This window comes from Cervus elaphus, chromosome 11, assembly GCF_910594005.1.
Source record: "Cervus elaphus chromosome 11, mCerEla1.1, whole genome shotgun sequence".
Taxonomy (NCBI): Eukaryota; Metazoa; Chordata; class Mammalia; order Artiodactyla; family Cervidae; genus Cervus; species Cervus elaphus.
In genome coordinates, this window is record NC_057825.1 from 56,409,888 (window position 1) to 56,424,134 (window position 14,247).

Here is a 14,247-nt window from a genome sequence, read left to right on the forward strand (position 1 = left end):
AGGGAGGTTCACACAGGAACATTACCCAATAAGTTCCTAGCCTCCACAGTTTTCTATTGTCTAAAAGTACTTTATAAATTTTATCTGAAGAATAAGGGAGATCCAAGAAGACAGGTTTTTCTCTTCTCTTCTCTTCACTTCTTTTCCTACCACTGAAGAGTCAATATGGTAGCTCTTTTATCCATTAAGTAATCAAAGAAATCTTGACTTCTTTTTCAGATTACTCAGGTTTAAAAAAAATCTCTATAAAATCATATTGCCATAGTCCCTGTTGTTGTTTTTAGTAACTCCCCTTTCACTCTTATCTCCTGAGCAAAGCTGCAAATAACCCAAACACTTCAGGTCTGTATTTACAATGACACTGTATCAAGGGGTTTATCAATTTAGGTCGCTATAACTGATATAACCATCCCTGGTTATAGCACAGGCAACAGAAGTGTGTGAAGAGAAATGGGAACATCCCTGAAGCAGGTACATGGCAGTGTTAAACCCTGGGGCCTTATTTATGCAAGCTATTCTAACATCTGCTTTTAAGAGTTTAATCATTCCTGACTAACAGAACCACATAAAAATGAAAAATCCCTTAGGCATTGCAAAAAAAAAAAGAAAATTTTATTTGACTCTACAGGTATAGTCAAAGTTATGGTTTTTCCAGTAGTCATGTATGGATGTGACAGTTGGACCATAAAGAAAGCTGAGTGCCAAAGAATTGATGCTTTCGAACTGTGGTACCAGAGAAGACTCTTGAGAGTCCCTTGGACTGCAAGGAGATCAAACCAGTCAATCCTAAAGAGCATCAGTTCTAAATATTCACTGGAGGGACTGATGCTGAAGCTGAAGCTCCAATACTCTGGTCACCCAATGCGAAGAGTCGACTCATTAGAAAAGACCCTGATCTGGGAAAGATTGAGGACAGGAAGAGAAGAGGGCAACAGATGATGAGATAGTTGGATGGTATCACCAACTGAATGGACATGAGTTTGGATAGACTCCAGGAGTTGGTGATGGACAGGCTGGCCTGGCATGCTGCAGTTCATGGGGTCGCAAAGAGTCGGACAGGACTGAGCGACTGAACTCATTATTTTACTTCAGATTACATAGGTTATCTAAAGGCTCCAAGTCTCTGACTTCTGTTAGAATGAAAATCCCTTCCCCAGCAACATGTCACCTGGGATGTTTTCTGACAAACATTAGCATAACTAGTACCTGGTTATGCTATTGCACATCAATGTTCTTGGGTCCAGTTACACATAAAGACTTCCAATTTAGTGTATTTAAAAATATACTTTTTTCCAGGAGAAAAACTACTAAATTTTTCCTAGGACTAATTTTCCTGGATTCCACTTCATTGTCTAAGAGTTCTTTAGGATTTCTCAAGATGGCAGCACCATTACAGACCACCTAACTTATTAGCTGGGAAACATAATCTACGCTAACATTTTTTATTGGCCCACACATTTTAGTAAACCAAACAGTAAGCTGTTTTATGGCACAGACCGTAGGTTACTCATCTTTTTTGCCCTCATCACAAGGTTCAGCTGGCACACATTATATTTCAATATATATTTGTTAGATGGTTGGATGAATGGATGAAGCCAGTGGTTGGCTGGTAAATGTTTAACTATGAGCTCTCTAGAAGAAAATGCAAGTCCTGATTTCTATCATTTATGGATTTCCTCCCACACAGCTGATTTCAAGTTACTAAAGTGATATTTCTAAATGTGGAATTGGGAAGAGATGTTAACAATCGTCCTTCATGATGCTGGGTTCAGCACACACTGGAAGAAACTGAGTTGGACAGTGTGAAACACTAAATTCCCATATTTTCTGATGACAAACTTGTACAGTTCAGTTAAGCTTCCAAAAAGAAACTGGGTCTCAGGTTATTGCTAGGTTCCTTCCACATGTATTACATTTGTATAAGAAAAAACCTACACATTTTTGCCTATTTTTCAGAGGTGGGTTTTATTACTAATCAGAACATTTGTTATATCCCTTTTAATACTGTCAATCCTCATACAACATGGAGGCTAAATTAAACAACTCTATATAAAAGGAGTGTAGAACTATGGTATTTTCTGCATCTCTTAATATTGCATTATAACAAGGAGTTTTCTACTTTAAAAAAAATCATAGACAATCTAAATATATATATATGCAAATTGTACAAGATCATTAGGTGAAGATGATTAACTGATAAAACCAAAACTCAATAGCATTTAATTCTTTGGTAGCCTCACTAGCTTTCTTTATGAGTAAACACAAATAAAAGCTTTTCACTAATACAAAATAAAGGAAGACTTACCAAGTATTTCACTTTTACATTGTGTTACGAGAGCAATAAATAAGTTAATTTCCTTGAACAAAACTACTATCTAGGAGTAAAAAAATAAAGTTTTAAAACAGCTAATAACTCTTTTCAGCCAATCAGGAACTATATTAACATAATAACTTCAATAAATATTGACCTAAAGCTTTACTTTAAAGCATATGCTTTTCATCGCTACCTCAACAACAGTGATGTTAAATTCCTTATGATGTGACAGAGCCAGTAGAGAACAGATAGCACAGTCCGACTTTGAACTTCTTTGAACAAAAGTCAAAATACAGAAATAGAAATGTTAACAACAGGATAAATCCATAAAACCCATAATGTATGCTAACCTCTTCATTTCAGAAGCCTATGTACTATTCCATCTGCCTCTCTGAGCAAGAATATTTTGAAAGAAAAGAAACTTCTATTTGTGATGTTAAAAAGATTGGTTGGCAGCAGCATCAAAGAATCTACACAACTGGAAATAAATAACTAATGAAAGATACAAGGTTAGGTTAGGAACAGAGCAGGAAAACTTAGAAAGTTAGAAAGAGCTGACAGAAAAAAGATGACTTGGTTCTTTCATAGATTACATAGTGTATTATTGGTAAATATGTCCTATATGTACTGCTGCCTTAGAAACTAAAATTAGTTCTTTCCACCTCATATTACAGAGAATATAAGAGAACCATGGAAAAGTTTCACATGAAAAGAAGTATAGGGACTTCCTGATGGTCCAGTGGCTAAACTCTGTGCTCCCAATGCAGGGGGCCAAGGTTTGATCCCACATGCAGCAACTAAGAGTTTGCATGCCACAACTAAAGATCCTGCATGCTGGAAAATAAATAAATATTTTTTAAAAAGAAGTATGCTAATATTTTAATGTAAGGCTAATTCATGAGTGCTAATACATCTTAAAATAATTAACAGAAAGATATGAAGACCATCAACATGTATGATTTGGAAAATAAACTCATCAGTTACTGAGAAGACAGAAATCATAGTGTGTACTTAGTCACTCAACTCTGTTCGACTCTTTGCGACTCCATGGACTATAGCCCACCAGGCTCCTCTGTCCACAAGATTTTCCAGGCAAGAATACTGGAGTGGGCTGCTATTTCCTTCCTCATAATGGATATAGAATGAGCTAATTAAATTACAGAAACTAATTTTTCCTTTTGTAGTATCATTCCACATGCAGTGTCACTGAAAAAAGTAATCAATCAATCTAGATTACGAATCCATTCCAGAAAAAGAATGAATTAAGTAATGGAATAGCTAAGTCATACACCCATTTATGTTGAGCTTCCCTGGTGGCTCAGCAGTAAAGAATCTACTTGTAATGCAGGAGATGCGACTTTGATGCCTAGGTCAGGAAGATCCCCTGGAGAAGGAAATGGCAACCCACTCCAGTATTCTATCCACTATTATATCACAGTGGAGATAGTGAAGGACAGGAATTCATGGGATCACAAAGAGTTGGACATGGCTTAGCAACAGTCTTCTGTTGTCTGAACAACAACCAGTATTCTTGCCTGGGAAATCCCATAGACAAAGGAGCCTGGAGGACTAAATACAGTCCATGGGGGTCACAGAGTTAGACATAAAGTGGCAACTAAACAACAACAATATCCATTTATTAAAGTCACTTTTTCCCCTAAATCAGTATACCGAGAGATCCCTTCAATAACATAATATATGAAGTACAAAGTACTAATTACCAATTATATGCTACCTAATTACATTTTTCTTCAATAAACACAGAAGGAGAGTATAATTCATCTGAATAAGAAAATGATATTAGAAACCTGGGAGGAAAAATAAAAAGAATTTTGATATGCTTAAATATTTCTTACACAAGCTACCTAAAATAAATGCTATATGAAGAACACTAAATTGGTTGGGTTCTATACACCCTCACAGATTAAAACAGCAACAGCAGCAATGACAGAGCAAACTGAAATGAGTCTATTTCTTTCAAAACAAACAAAAGATTGATAATTCAAATAGTTAAAAACTGAAACCCTGAATGCTGCCCTTCACAAAAGATCAAAGAGATATAACCTGAACTGAAAGAATGATAAGCAATTGAGAGAGTATTTCTCTTCTGTTTTGAGTAGGTGTTTTCAATTAAAAACAACAACAACAAAACTTTCTTTTAAGAGCCAAAGTGTCCGTGCCGATTAGCTCAGCTGGTGAGTTCAGTGCTGAGGACACAGTAACTGAGGGTTCAATCTCAGTCTTCTCAGTTGTCCTGCCAGAGACTGTTCTTTCAACCCAAGCAGCCATTTGACAGATGCAAGCCACTGGCCCAGGGGAACACAAGCCAGACAGTGGTGATCAGTGCAAATCTTGAAGGTCACTGGAAAAACTGTGGCCTACTGCACCATTAACTATTAACACTTATGAAGTTTAAAAAAACATTCTCAGGGAAAAATAACTTGGTGATAAGAATTTATAACATTAACATTCACTACCATTCATTACTTGTTCTTCACTTCATTCAAATGTCACATTAGAGAATTTTTTGCCACTCTCTTGTCTCTTTACTCTGCTTGTTTGTCTTAGCACTTACCATTAACTGATGTTATATTAAATATTTATTTAGTTAGTACCTCCCTCTCCCAACTGGAATGTGAGTTGCCTCAGAGAGCAAGGAGCTAGGCTAGTGTATGTTCTTGTGTATCTCTGGCCTTGTGCACAATTAACTGATGAATAAACTAGATGAATTTTGTAATGTATTAAGGGAGTTTAATCCATATTTATCTTTAATACCATATCAAAAAATAATAGATCATTTAGAAGCTAAGACTATATTGTGAATTAGTGAAGCAGAATGTATTTGTTGTCTATAGACAACACTCTATACACCAAAAGAATTTCCAGACTTTTGCCGTAGGTTTTCCAGGTTTGGAAGGTGTTCAGCCTCTTTATCACTCATCTCTATGGGGCTGTTCAAAGACAAACATGGACAAACATAACACATAGGGCAGTGGGACTGGCTGTTCAGTTCAATCTCAGTAATAAAACTGAAATTACCAAAACCAAACCCACAAGTCTTCCTCAATCAGACTATCAGAACTAAATATCTGGGAAAAGAAACAATAACTATAAATTAAGGCTTTAAAGATGCTACAGTTTATTTTTTCAATACCAATAATATAACAAAGAAATAGACTAGAATTTGATGGATAATGTATAGATAGTACCCATACACTCCTCCCAGCTTTTCTGCTTGCTGAATTTTAAAAATGTCAAATTATTAATAGATTATCTGGAGGATAAATGGTCAAATACTATAGGAAGATTGCAAGTAAAGGAAAGGTCAGGTGATATCCAATGCAATCTCCTAAAGAATTGCCAAACGTCAACAGTTTGGGGACTACTATAAGGGACTACTATTCTATCTTCTTCAGGTGCAAATGTATTTATTTGAGGCCATGTGCAACAGAAAATCTGTCCACAATCATATTGCAAATCAGTGACAGGACCAGATTCGCAGCTAAGGTCTCTCAATTCCCAGTTTTTTCTACCTTATTTTGCAGTCATTGTTCTCAAAAAAGAAATATGAAGCAGCAGCTATTTTGTTTCCTATGCCCTGAACCAAACTTTGCCAACCCCAATGTTAAATGGCAAGAACACTGGACAAGAAATCTGGGGACCCGGGATTTGATCCTGGTTCAATAAATATAATTTTAGCTGAATTAATGTTGCTAATTTATTTAAGATGTTACTTTAAGTGAAGTTACTTTTTAAAAATTTAAATAATTTTAGACTTTCTCTCAGCAGCGTTTATGAAATTACATGTTCAATATAATACTGATTTTTCTACTTTACATAAAATACACAAATGATAATGTGTGTCCACTCATTTACTATGAGTGATACGTAAACCACAGTTTCAGAAGCATTAAAGATAATTCTTTTTAAGGCCCTTTATAGCTCTAAAATTCTACTTGCTAACTAAATCTCACAGTTTTGACAGCATAAGAGCCAGGGTCTAAAATTATAATCTCATCAATTTCATGAGCAAAGTAGTAAGCCCCCTACCATTTCCCACAACACTGCTTTTCTATAGGCACACAGTTGGCTATTTCCCTAACAAAAGAACTCCTTTACTTTTATTTTAGGGTTTTTTCTTTACAAACAAAAATGATTTGGATCACTGAATAAAAACTGGGAGAAAAAGCACAAATCACTAAATAAAAGGAATACATGTGTTTCTTAATGAAGCTCTGACAACAAAAATGGATTTGCTTCTCCTGATTCTAAACAGTCCAACTTTCTTTCCCCACCACTTCCCTTCCCCCACTCTTTAATTAATGTTCGTTTTCCCTGTTCTGCAAAACCTCTTAAAGTGGACACTGAAGCCTCCCCATGAGAACTGATTACGTCTAAGAAAGATGACACAAGTACACAGAAGGGTCACCAGCTGGTGACTACTATTTTGGTAATAATTATTTCACTTCTATCACTGTTTCTAATACCTGAACCAGCCAGATGCCATCTTTTGTGTCTTCTACAAGCTCATAGAAGTGCATTTCACCACTGAAATTGGTACTAGAAACAGATTCAGATGCTTCTTCTTCTTTCAGTGCAGAATAAAGCTCACCTTCCATCAGGTCACCTGAAGAAAAGGAAAAAACATTAATAAGATTTCAAAAATCTCATGTTTCAATAATTAATTCTATTTTATATGACGTCATTGTACTTTCACTGCATTCTACAGAAGAGTAGAACACGAATACATCTGTTTAATATTCACACATTCATTAATTATGTAAGAACCTTCTACGTGTCAGGCAAAAATGAACAAAACAGACTTGGGGTTATCACATAATTCATTAGGAAATTACTGAATTTATATCAGCCCCCAAAGCCATCACAGTATTATTTAGTTTGTGTCCAGGTATCAAATTTTTAAATAGAATAATTTATATACTTCTGACTTACAAGAATTAGAAATGGGTTTACAAAATTGACCATCATCACCTGCATAAAATAGCAACAAGGCTTATGTGACTTAAAGGTCAGATACAAAAGATTATCTGTAAGAACAAATTTCATATTCATACACATTTACAGTGTAAATTTATAGTTTGTATCATCAAATAATAAGAAAAACACTACCATCAAATTAACTTTTGTCAACTGTTCACAAGGCAAAAACAAGCGCCATATCATCATAGCAGGAAAACCATTCACAGCAAATACTTAAATTATAAAGTTAAACTGCTTTATAAATTGTGGGATGTGCTATAAAACATGGGATCTGAGCCATACTTTTGTGGGCTGTGTGTATTCTTTAAATATTATGTGCACTCTTTGCATGCTCAAAGTTACAAGCATTTTCAGGCCCAAAGGAAGGCAATGCTAAATAAAATCAAAATTAAAAGAAAAAAAAAAGTGTTCTCAAATCACTTTATCATGAAAAATGATTTGGCTTGGGCAGTTAAGGCACTTTTTATTTCTAAACCTAGAGAGTTTATTTATTAGAGATCTTTTACCTTACTCTATTCCCTGTACACTATATCCCACCCATGGGATAAATAAAAATAATCAAAAACAAGTCAGTAAACAAGAGGCACAATTTTATGCAAATAACACACAACTTTATGTTTTCTTTAAAGAAAAAATGTATCACTTTTACAGAAAATGTTTACTCTTCTGTCCCAGAAATGATCCTATCCGTATCCAACAAACACGTGGGTGCTAAAGTCCTCTGAAGTTAGTATTCTTGTCTACCACACTGCATGGCTGTAAGATACTAAATAAGGAAAAAAACTGTCTTATAAAAGACACACAGCTGACAGATATACCTGAAACAACAAAAAAGTTAACTATCAGTTTCAACTGCTTCCTACAGCAACCCAAAATTGCCTTTCTCAAATTACAGTAACCCCCACCCCCCTTCCAGGAAGTGTATCTAAACAAAGATATATTTTGTCCAGGGGTGAAAAAAATTAAGCATATTTCTCACTCAAATCCTACCCCAAAACTAACAGTTATTGCAATTGCATGCGTTAACATGTTAAAAGTCTCTTGGCTTAGTTCTATTTCTCAACCCATTTAAGTTGATACAGCAGTGCCTGTGGTACAAAAGGGAAAAAACAGTTTTCATCCAAGATACAATTTTAAAAACTCATTACAGAAATAGAAATAAACTATTTCAAAACAAACAAGGTAGGCATTCCACAAAAAATTCACCTTATTTTCACCAAATTTAAGGTATGAAAAGCTAATACTGCGCCATGTACACTTTCTCCAAATTTAAACTCATTATTTCAAATTTAAATCTTAAAAAAAATGTTTTTCCATTTAATTTGGCATCCGACATTCACTAAACTTACTGTGATAACCATTTCATGACATATGTAAATCATCATGCTACACACCTTAAACTTGTACAGTGCTGCACGTCAATTATATCTCAATAAAATTGGAAGAAAAAATAAAATTGAAATCCTAGGCCTAAATGCTTCTTTGATATTAAATATTTCAGGAATGTTTTTCCCTCCGGGTAGCTTGCTATTACTACGGTGACAAATGCTTCGATCCATAGACAACGTTTTGCGGGTTCTTCTTTTCTTATAGCCTTATGAATTTCAACTGACAAATCATGCTTTCCAGTTTGTGACTGGTTGACATTCCCGAATTTTGAGAAAACCACTCCGTAAACAACGCTAAGAAGCTGCACTTGAAACTGTTATTTTAAAATAATCTTAGGAAGACACGCCAACACCCCTACAAATAATTCCAGGCCCCTTCTGAAAACTGGGGTTTACTCCTTTTTTTTTTTTTTTTTGTAGAAAAACTGGACAAAGAAAATCTAGGCGGCTCTGGAAGCAACCTACTTAACCCTTCGAGGTATCGACTCATCCTGGGAGACCACCCCTCTCCCCCACGAGTAGAGAGGACCCTCGGGGAGCAGATACTTGCCTGACTTTTCCACCAGTTCCCGGACATCCTTCTTCTCGGGCAACCCCGAATACCCCAGCCCCCGACACTCCAGGATGGTCTTCAGCTTCTTGAAGCTCAGCGCCACCGGATCCACCAGCTGGGTGGCAAAGATGCCAGTTTCATACCACACAATGGCCTCAAAAAACCTGGCCAGGACGAAAAGGACCAGAAAATAGAGGAGCAAGAAAAAAAGCTTCAGCCACATCTTCCCCTGCGTCCCCTCTCTTTTCAGAGAGCTCAGAATACGGAGAGGAGAAGGGTAGACTCGGGGAGTGCGTGGGCGAGGGCACCAGCTCGCCGTGGGGTCCCGGCTGCCGTCACCGCGGGGCCATCCCCGGGGGAGGCAGGTGGACCGGGATGGGTGGGGGATGGTATGTGTGGGGGTGAGGAACAGATGACCAGGGGCAGAGACGCAGGGACTCGCGCGGGGCCTTCCTGTCAAGAGACGAGAAAAATAAAGGGGGAAAAAAACTAAAAAAACTCCATCAATTAAACCCCGATAGAAGGGCGGCGCGGGAAGAGCCCGCGGGTAAAAACAAGAAGAGGGCTGTTTCCCCGGGCGGGGGGGCACTGATCGAGGTGGCGGGGTCGGCCTTCCAGCACCGTGATCTTAGGGAAGGGGGAGGCAAAAAAAAAAAAAACCATTCAGGTCCACAAAGGAAGCGGGGGTCGGGCTGCAGACCGGGGCCGGACGACGGCGGGCCCAGGCGGCAGTTGGGGCCGGCCGGGCCGAGGCCAGGCTCCAGCGGCCGCGGTCAGGAGGGCGCGGCGCTCGGCCGGGCCAGGCCCGGGGCCCAGCGCGGGGAGGAGCGGCCGCTGCAGCGCCGTGCCCGGCGCCCAGGCCCCAGGCCCCGCCGGCCGCCCAGGCTCCGCGAGAAGCACGGCGGACACGGCGACGGCGGCGGCTCCAGGTTCGCTCAGGCCGGCAGTCTGCGCCTTTCAGGCGGGCGGGCACCGCGACGCAGCCCGGCCCCGGAGGGGGCGTCGCAGTCTCTGCAGAAGGAAATGGGGGCGCGCGAGACGACGGTCCGGGAGGGGGAAAAAAGCAGAAATAGGCCCCAGACGGCTCCCCGGGACGGCTATCGGGCGGCGTCCCGGTCACGAAAGTCCCGCCCGGCTCGGATGGGCGGCGCGGGTCTCGGCCGCCGTCCCCGACGCCCCCGCCACCTCACGAGGCCGCGACCGTCGCCTCCAGAGTAGAGGATCAGCTGCGGCCGCGGCCGGAGCCGAGACATAACAACTGACGTCGGCTGCGGGGCGGGGGAGGGCGGGGCCAATGGGAGGGCGGGGCGAGGGCGGAGCCAAGAGGGGAGCGCCCGCGGGCGGCGTTGAGGGACGGGTGCGGGGAAGGAACTAGGCGACTCAGCCTAGGGGCGAGCAAGCAGAGTCCACCGCAGACGCGGTGCGTCCTCCAGAGCGCTCCCGAAGTTGCCTCTCCAGTGTCTTTTGCTCTCTCCTTTCTTTTGCCTTGCACATGTTTTAGTGATTGATCTTGTCTGAAGGTTGGACTTAGGACTGTGTCGCTTTGTGTATTTTTCGGTAAAAATGGGGCAGTTAATTCAAACTAGTCAATCCTAAAGGAAATCAACCCTAAATATTCATTGAAAGTCCTGATGCTGAAGCTCCAAATACTTTGACTATTTGATGCGAAGAACCTACTCATTACAAAAGACCCTTGTGCTGGGAAATTTGAGGGCAGGAGAAGGGGACGATGCAGAACGAGCTGGTTGGATGTCCACAGTGATTCAATGGACTTGACTTTGAGCAAGCTCCCTGAGATAGTGAAGGACAGGGAAGCCTGGCGTGCTGCAGTCCAGGGGGTCGCAAAGAGTCAGACACGCAAAGAGCGACAGAACAATTATCCTCTTAAAATAGGTAAAAATCAAAAGGTACGCTTTTGCCAAGTCCTGGTTAACTGGGGAAATCTTGGCACAGTTGATTTGAGGTGGTAGATGGTGAAACCTGGAAAACAATGATTTGCCATCTTTAGGTGAGCTTGTGCTTTTATGTGTTGGAAAAAGCTTGGCCAAAAGGAGAACCAGAATTAGGCCCACCAGTCCCTGTCCATTTCAAGGCCCTCCTCACTCCTTGCCTTTTCAGTCTCAAGAGTGATAAAAAGCCAAGTATTGAAGCACTGAGTTCCCAGGACAAGGGGTTGTTGCCTGTGGATGTGTACTAGTGCAGTTTCCTTGCTGTTTTCTTTCCTTACCCTCCCTGAGTAAGGCACCGCTAGCGAGAGGAACTTGTATGAAATGAGTAATGTGGTTGAGCACACAGTAGGAGGTTCTGTATTTAACCCCAATAGAACCTACTCTTCATGTCAATCTCTCTGCCAGTCTTGAGGGAGAAGGGGATTGCATACATAAAATCAGTAAGGCTGGCTTCTACCAGCCCCCTTATGAGGAAAAAAAAAGATCCAGAAATTACAAGAGAAATGTTAGCTACTGAATGTCTTGAGTGATTGAATGTCTTGAACTAGGGGTGAAAGTTGTAGGGAGAATGGGGGTTTGATCCGCAGTCTTGGAGCCAATTAGGAATGGAAGGCAAAGAATAGTCCGTGAGAATGTAGCCTCGGAGTACCCTTTTAAAATAAAGGAAGCAAGGGCATCTCAATGTCCAGCCGCCCGGAAAAGGATTTAGTAGGGACTGACACAGGGCAGGGAGAAAGAATCGGAGGCGTGTAGAAATGTATGATCAACTCTTGACCTCTGCTTCTGTGTCTTAACTAGCCTCAGTGTGGCTTTGTTTCTGGGGCTGGCAGATCAATGCGGGAGACTGTATTAGACGTTCTAAAATGCTTGGTTCTGAAATTTCAGAATCCTTGGGCATGTCACAGTGATGTTGTTACTGGATAATAATGCTGTCCAAACCCTGACATATAAAATGAGGTTCTTCACCTCAAATTGTACTCACTGGTAAGGAAAGACTGACCGAAAACTCAAATACAATTATAAAAGAAGGGCGTGTGTGTGCTAAGTAGCTTCAGTCCTGTCTGACTCTTTGCAACCCTATGGACTGTAACCCGCCAGGTTCCTCTGTCCATGGGCTTCTCCAGGCAAAAATACTGGAGTGGGTTGCCATTTCCTGCTCCAGGGAATCTTCTTGACCAGGGATTGAACCCGTATCTCTTATGTCTCCTGTATTGGCAGGCGGGTTCTTAGAGGGGCAAGTGGGGAAAATCGAGGTGAGGACTGGAAAGGAGTTGTTAAAGAACACTTTTGACATTTTGTGTTAACTGCATCCCTTCCCAACAGCTGTGGCCTTGTTCCCTCAAGGTTTAGTTCAGTTCAGTTCAGTAGCTCAGTCGTGTCCGACTCTTTGCAACCCCATGGACTGCAGCACGCCAGTCTTCCCTGTCCCTCACCAACTCCCAGAGCTTACTCATATTCACGTCCATCCAGTCAGTGATGCCATCCAACCATCTGATCCTCTGTCATCCCTTTCTCCTCCTGCCTTCAATCTTTGCCAGCATCAGGGTCTTTTCCAAAGAGTCAGTTCTTCAAATCAGGTAGCCAAAGTATTGGAGTTTCAGCTTCAGCATCAGTCCTTCCAATGAGCATTCAGGACTGATTTCTTTAGGATGAACTGGTTGAATTTCCTTGCAGTTCAAGGGACTCTCAAGAGTCTTCTCCAACACCATAGTTCAAAAGCATCAATTCTTCGGTGCTCAACTTTCTTTATAGTCCAATTCTCACATCCATACATGACTACTGGAAAAACCATAGCTTTGACTAGATGGACCTTTGTTGGCAAAGTAGTGTCTCTGCTTTTTAATATGCTGTCTATGTTGGTTATAACTTTCCTTCCAAGGAGCAAGTGTCTTTTAATTTCATGGCTGCAGTCACCACCTGCTGTGATTTTGGAGCCCCCCAAAATAAAGTCTGTCACTGTTTCCACTGTTTCCCCATCTATTTGCCATGGAGTGATGGGACCGGATGCCATGATCTTAGTTTTCTGAATGTTGAGTTTTAAGCCAACTTTTTCACTCTTCTCTTTCACTTTCAACAAGAGGCTCTTTAGTTCTTTGCTTTCAAAAAATGTATTTCTTTATGTGGTCACACAGGGTCTTAGTTGCAGCATGTGGGGTCTTCACAGCGGCAAGTGGAATCTTCAGTTGCAACATGCAAACACTTAGTTGTGGCATGTGGGATCCCAGGAGGACGATTTCAGTGTCCACTCTGCCCAACTGGGCAGATTTAGTAGAATTTCTGTTCAAAGACGAAAATGACAAGAGGATGTTTGGATTATTTATTGTTTTTCCTAATCTGGTTTTTCTAACAGCTAGCCTGCTAGTCTGGGTTCTTGATTTTACATCTCAGATTCTGTTCATTCATGGGATAGCTGAAGTGCCTTGTCATTTGGTATTGTGGCAAAAGCATGGGAACCAGAATTAGAGGGCTTGGTCCAGGATAGACTAATATCTACTACTGTGTCACCTTGTTAAGAAGTCACAAGATGGCTTTAAACCTCCTTTTTGTCACCTATAAAATAGGATAGGCTGCTTACCCCATGAAGCCATTTGCTGTAAGGATTAAATAAGGTAGTGAATGTAAAATTGCTTTGAAACAGACATACTGCTTGTATTTAGTTTAAAATAAAGAATTAATTTTAGAGAAAGGGAAAGTCAGTGTCTCTGGTTGAGCTGGATGAAATGAGATTATTTAATTTAGCGTCCAAAGAGCCTCTTTGAATTTTATTTTTATCAAAGTGTTAGTTGCTCTTTGTGTCCAACTCTGCAAACTCAGGGACTGTAGCCCACCAGGTTCCTCTGTCCATAGAATTCTCCAGGTTAGAATACTGGAGTGGGTTGCCATTTCCTTCTCCAGGGGATCTTGCCCACCCAGGGACTGAACCTGGGTCTCCTGAATTGCAGGCAGATTCTTTACCATCTGAGCTACCAAAGCTCTTAAAAAAAAAAAAAAAAAATCAAAGTATTATCCATGTCAAAGAACACTTCAAGACTTCAAAATTGG

General features: G+C 40.6%; 1 protein-coding gene across 3 annotated transcripts in view; it reads right to left on the reverse strand.

The window, feature by feature from the left end:
* Positions 1 to 9,823, reverse strand: part of LOC122703513 (charged multivesicular body protein 3) — an 85,175-nt gene extending 75,352 nt beyond the window's left edge. For 2 of the 3 annotated variants that reach the window (XM_043917824.1, XM_043917821.1), the window contains exons 1-2: positions 9,254 to 9,823; positions 6,802 to 6,941 (exon numbers count right to left, since the gene is read on the reverse strand). In XM_043917824.1, the coding sequence (XP_043773759.1) occupies positions 6,802 to 6,941; positions 9,254 to 9,479 (366 nt within the window). In that variant the 5' untranslated portion in view covers positions 9,480 to 9,823. The remainder of the gene's footprint in view (positions 1 to 6,801; positions 6,942 to 9,253) is intronic. The other variant, XM_043917822.1, reaches the window with a different exon arrangement.
* Between the last annotated feature and the right edge of the window lie 4,424 nt (positions 9,824 to 14,247).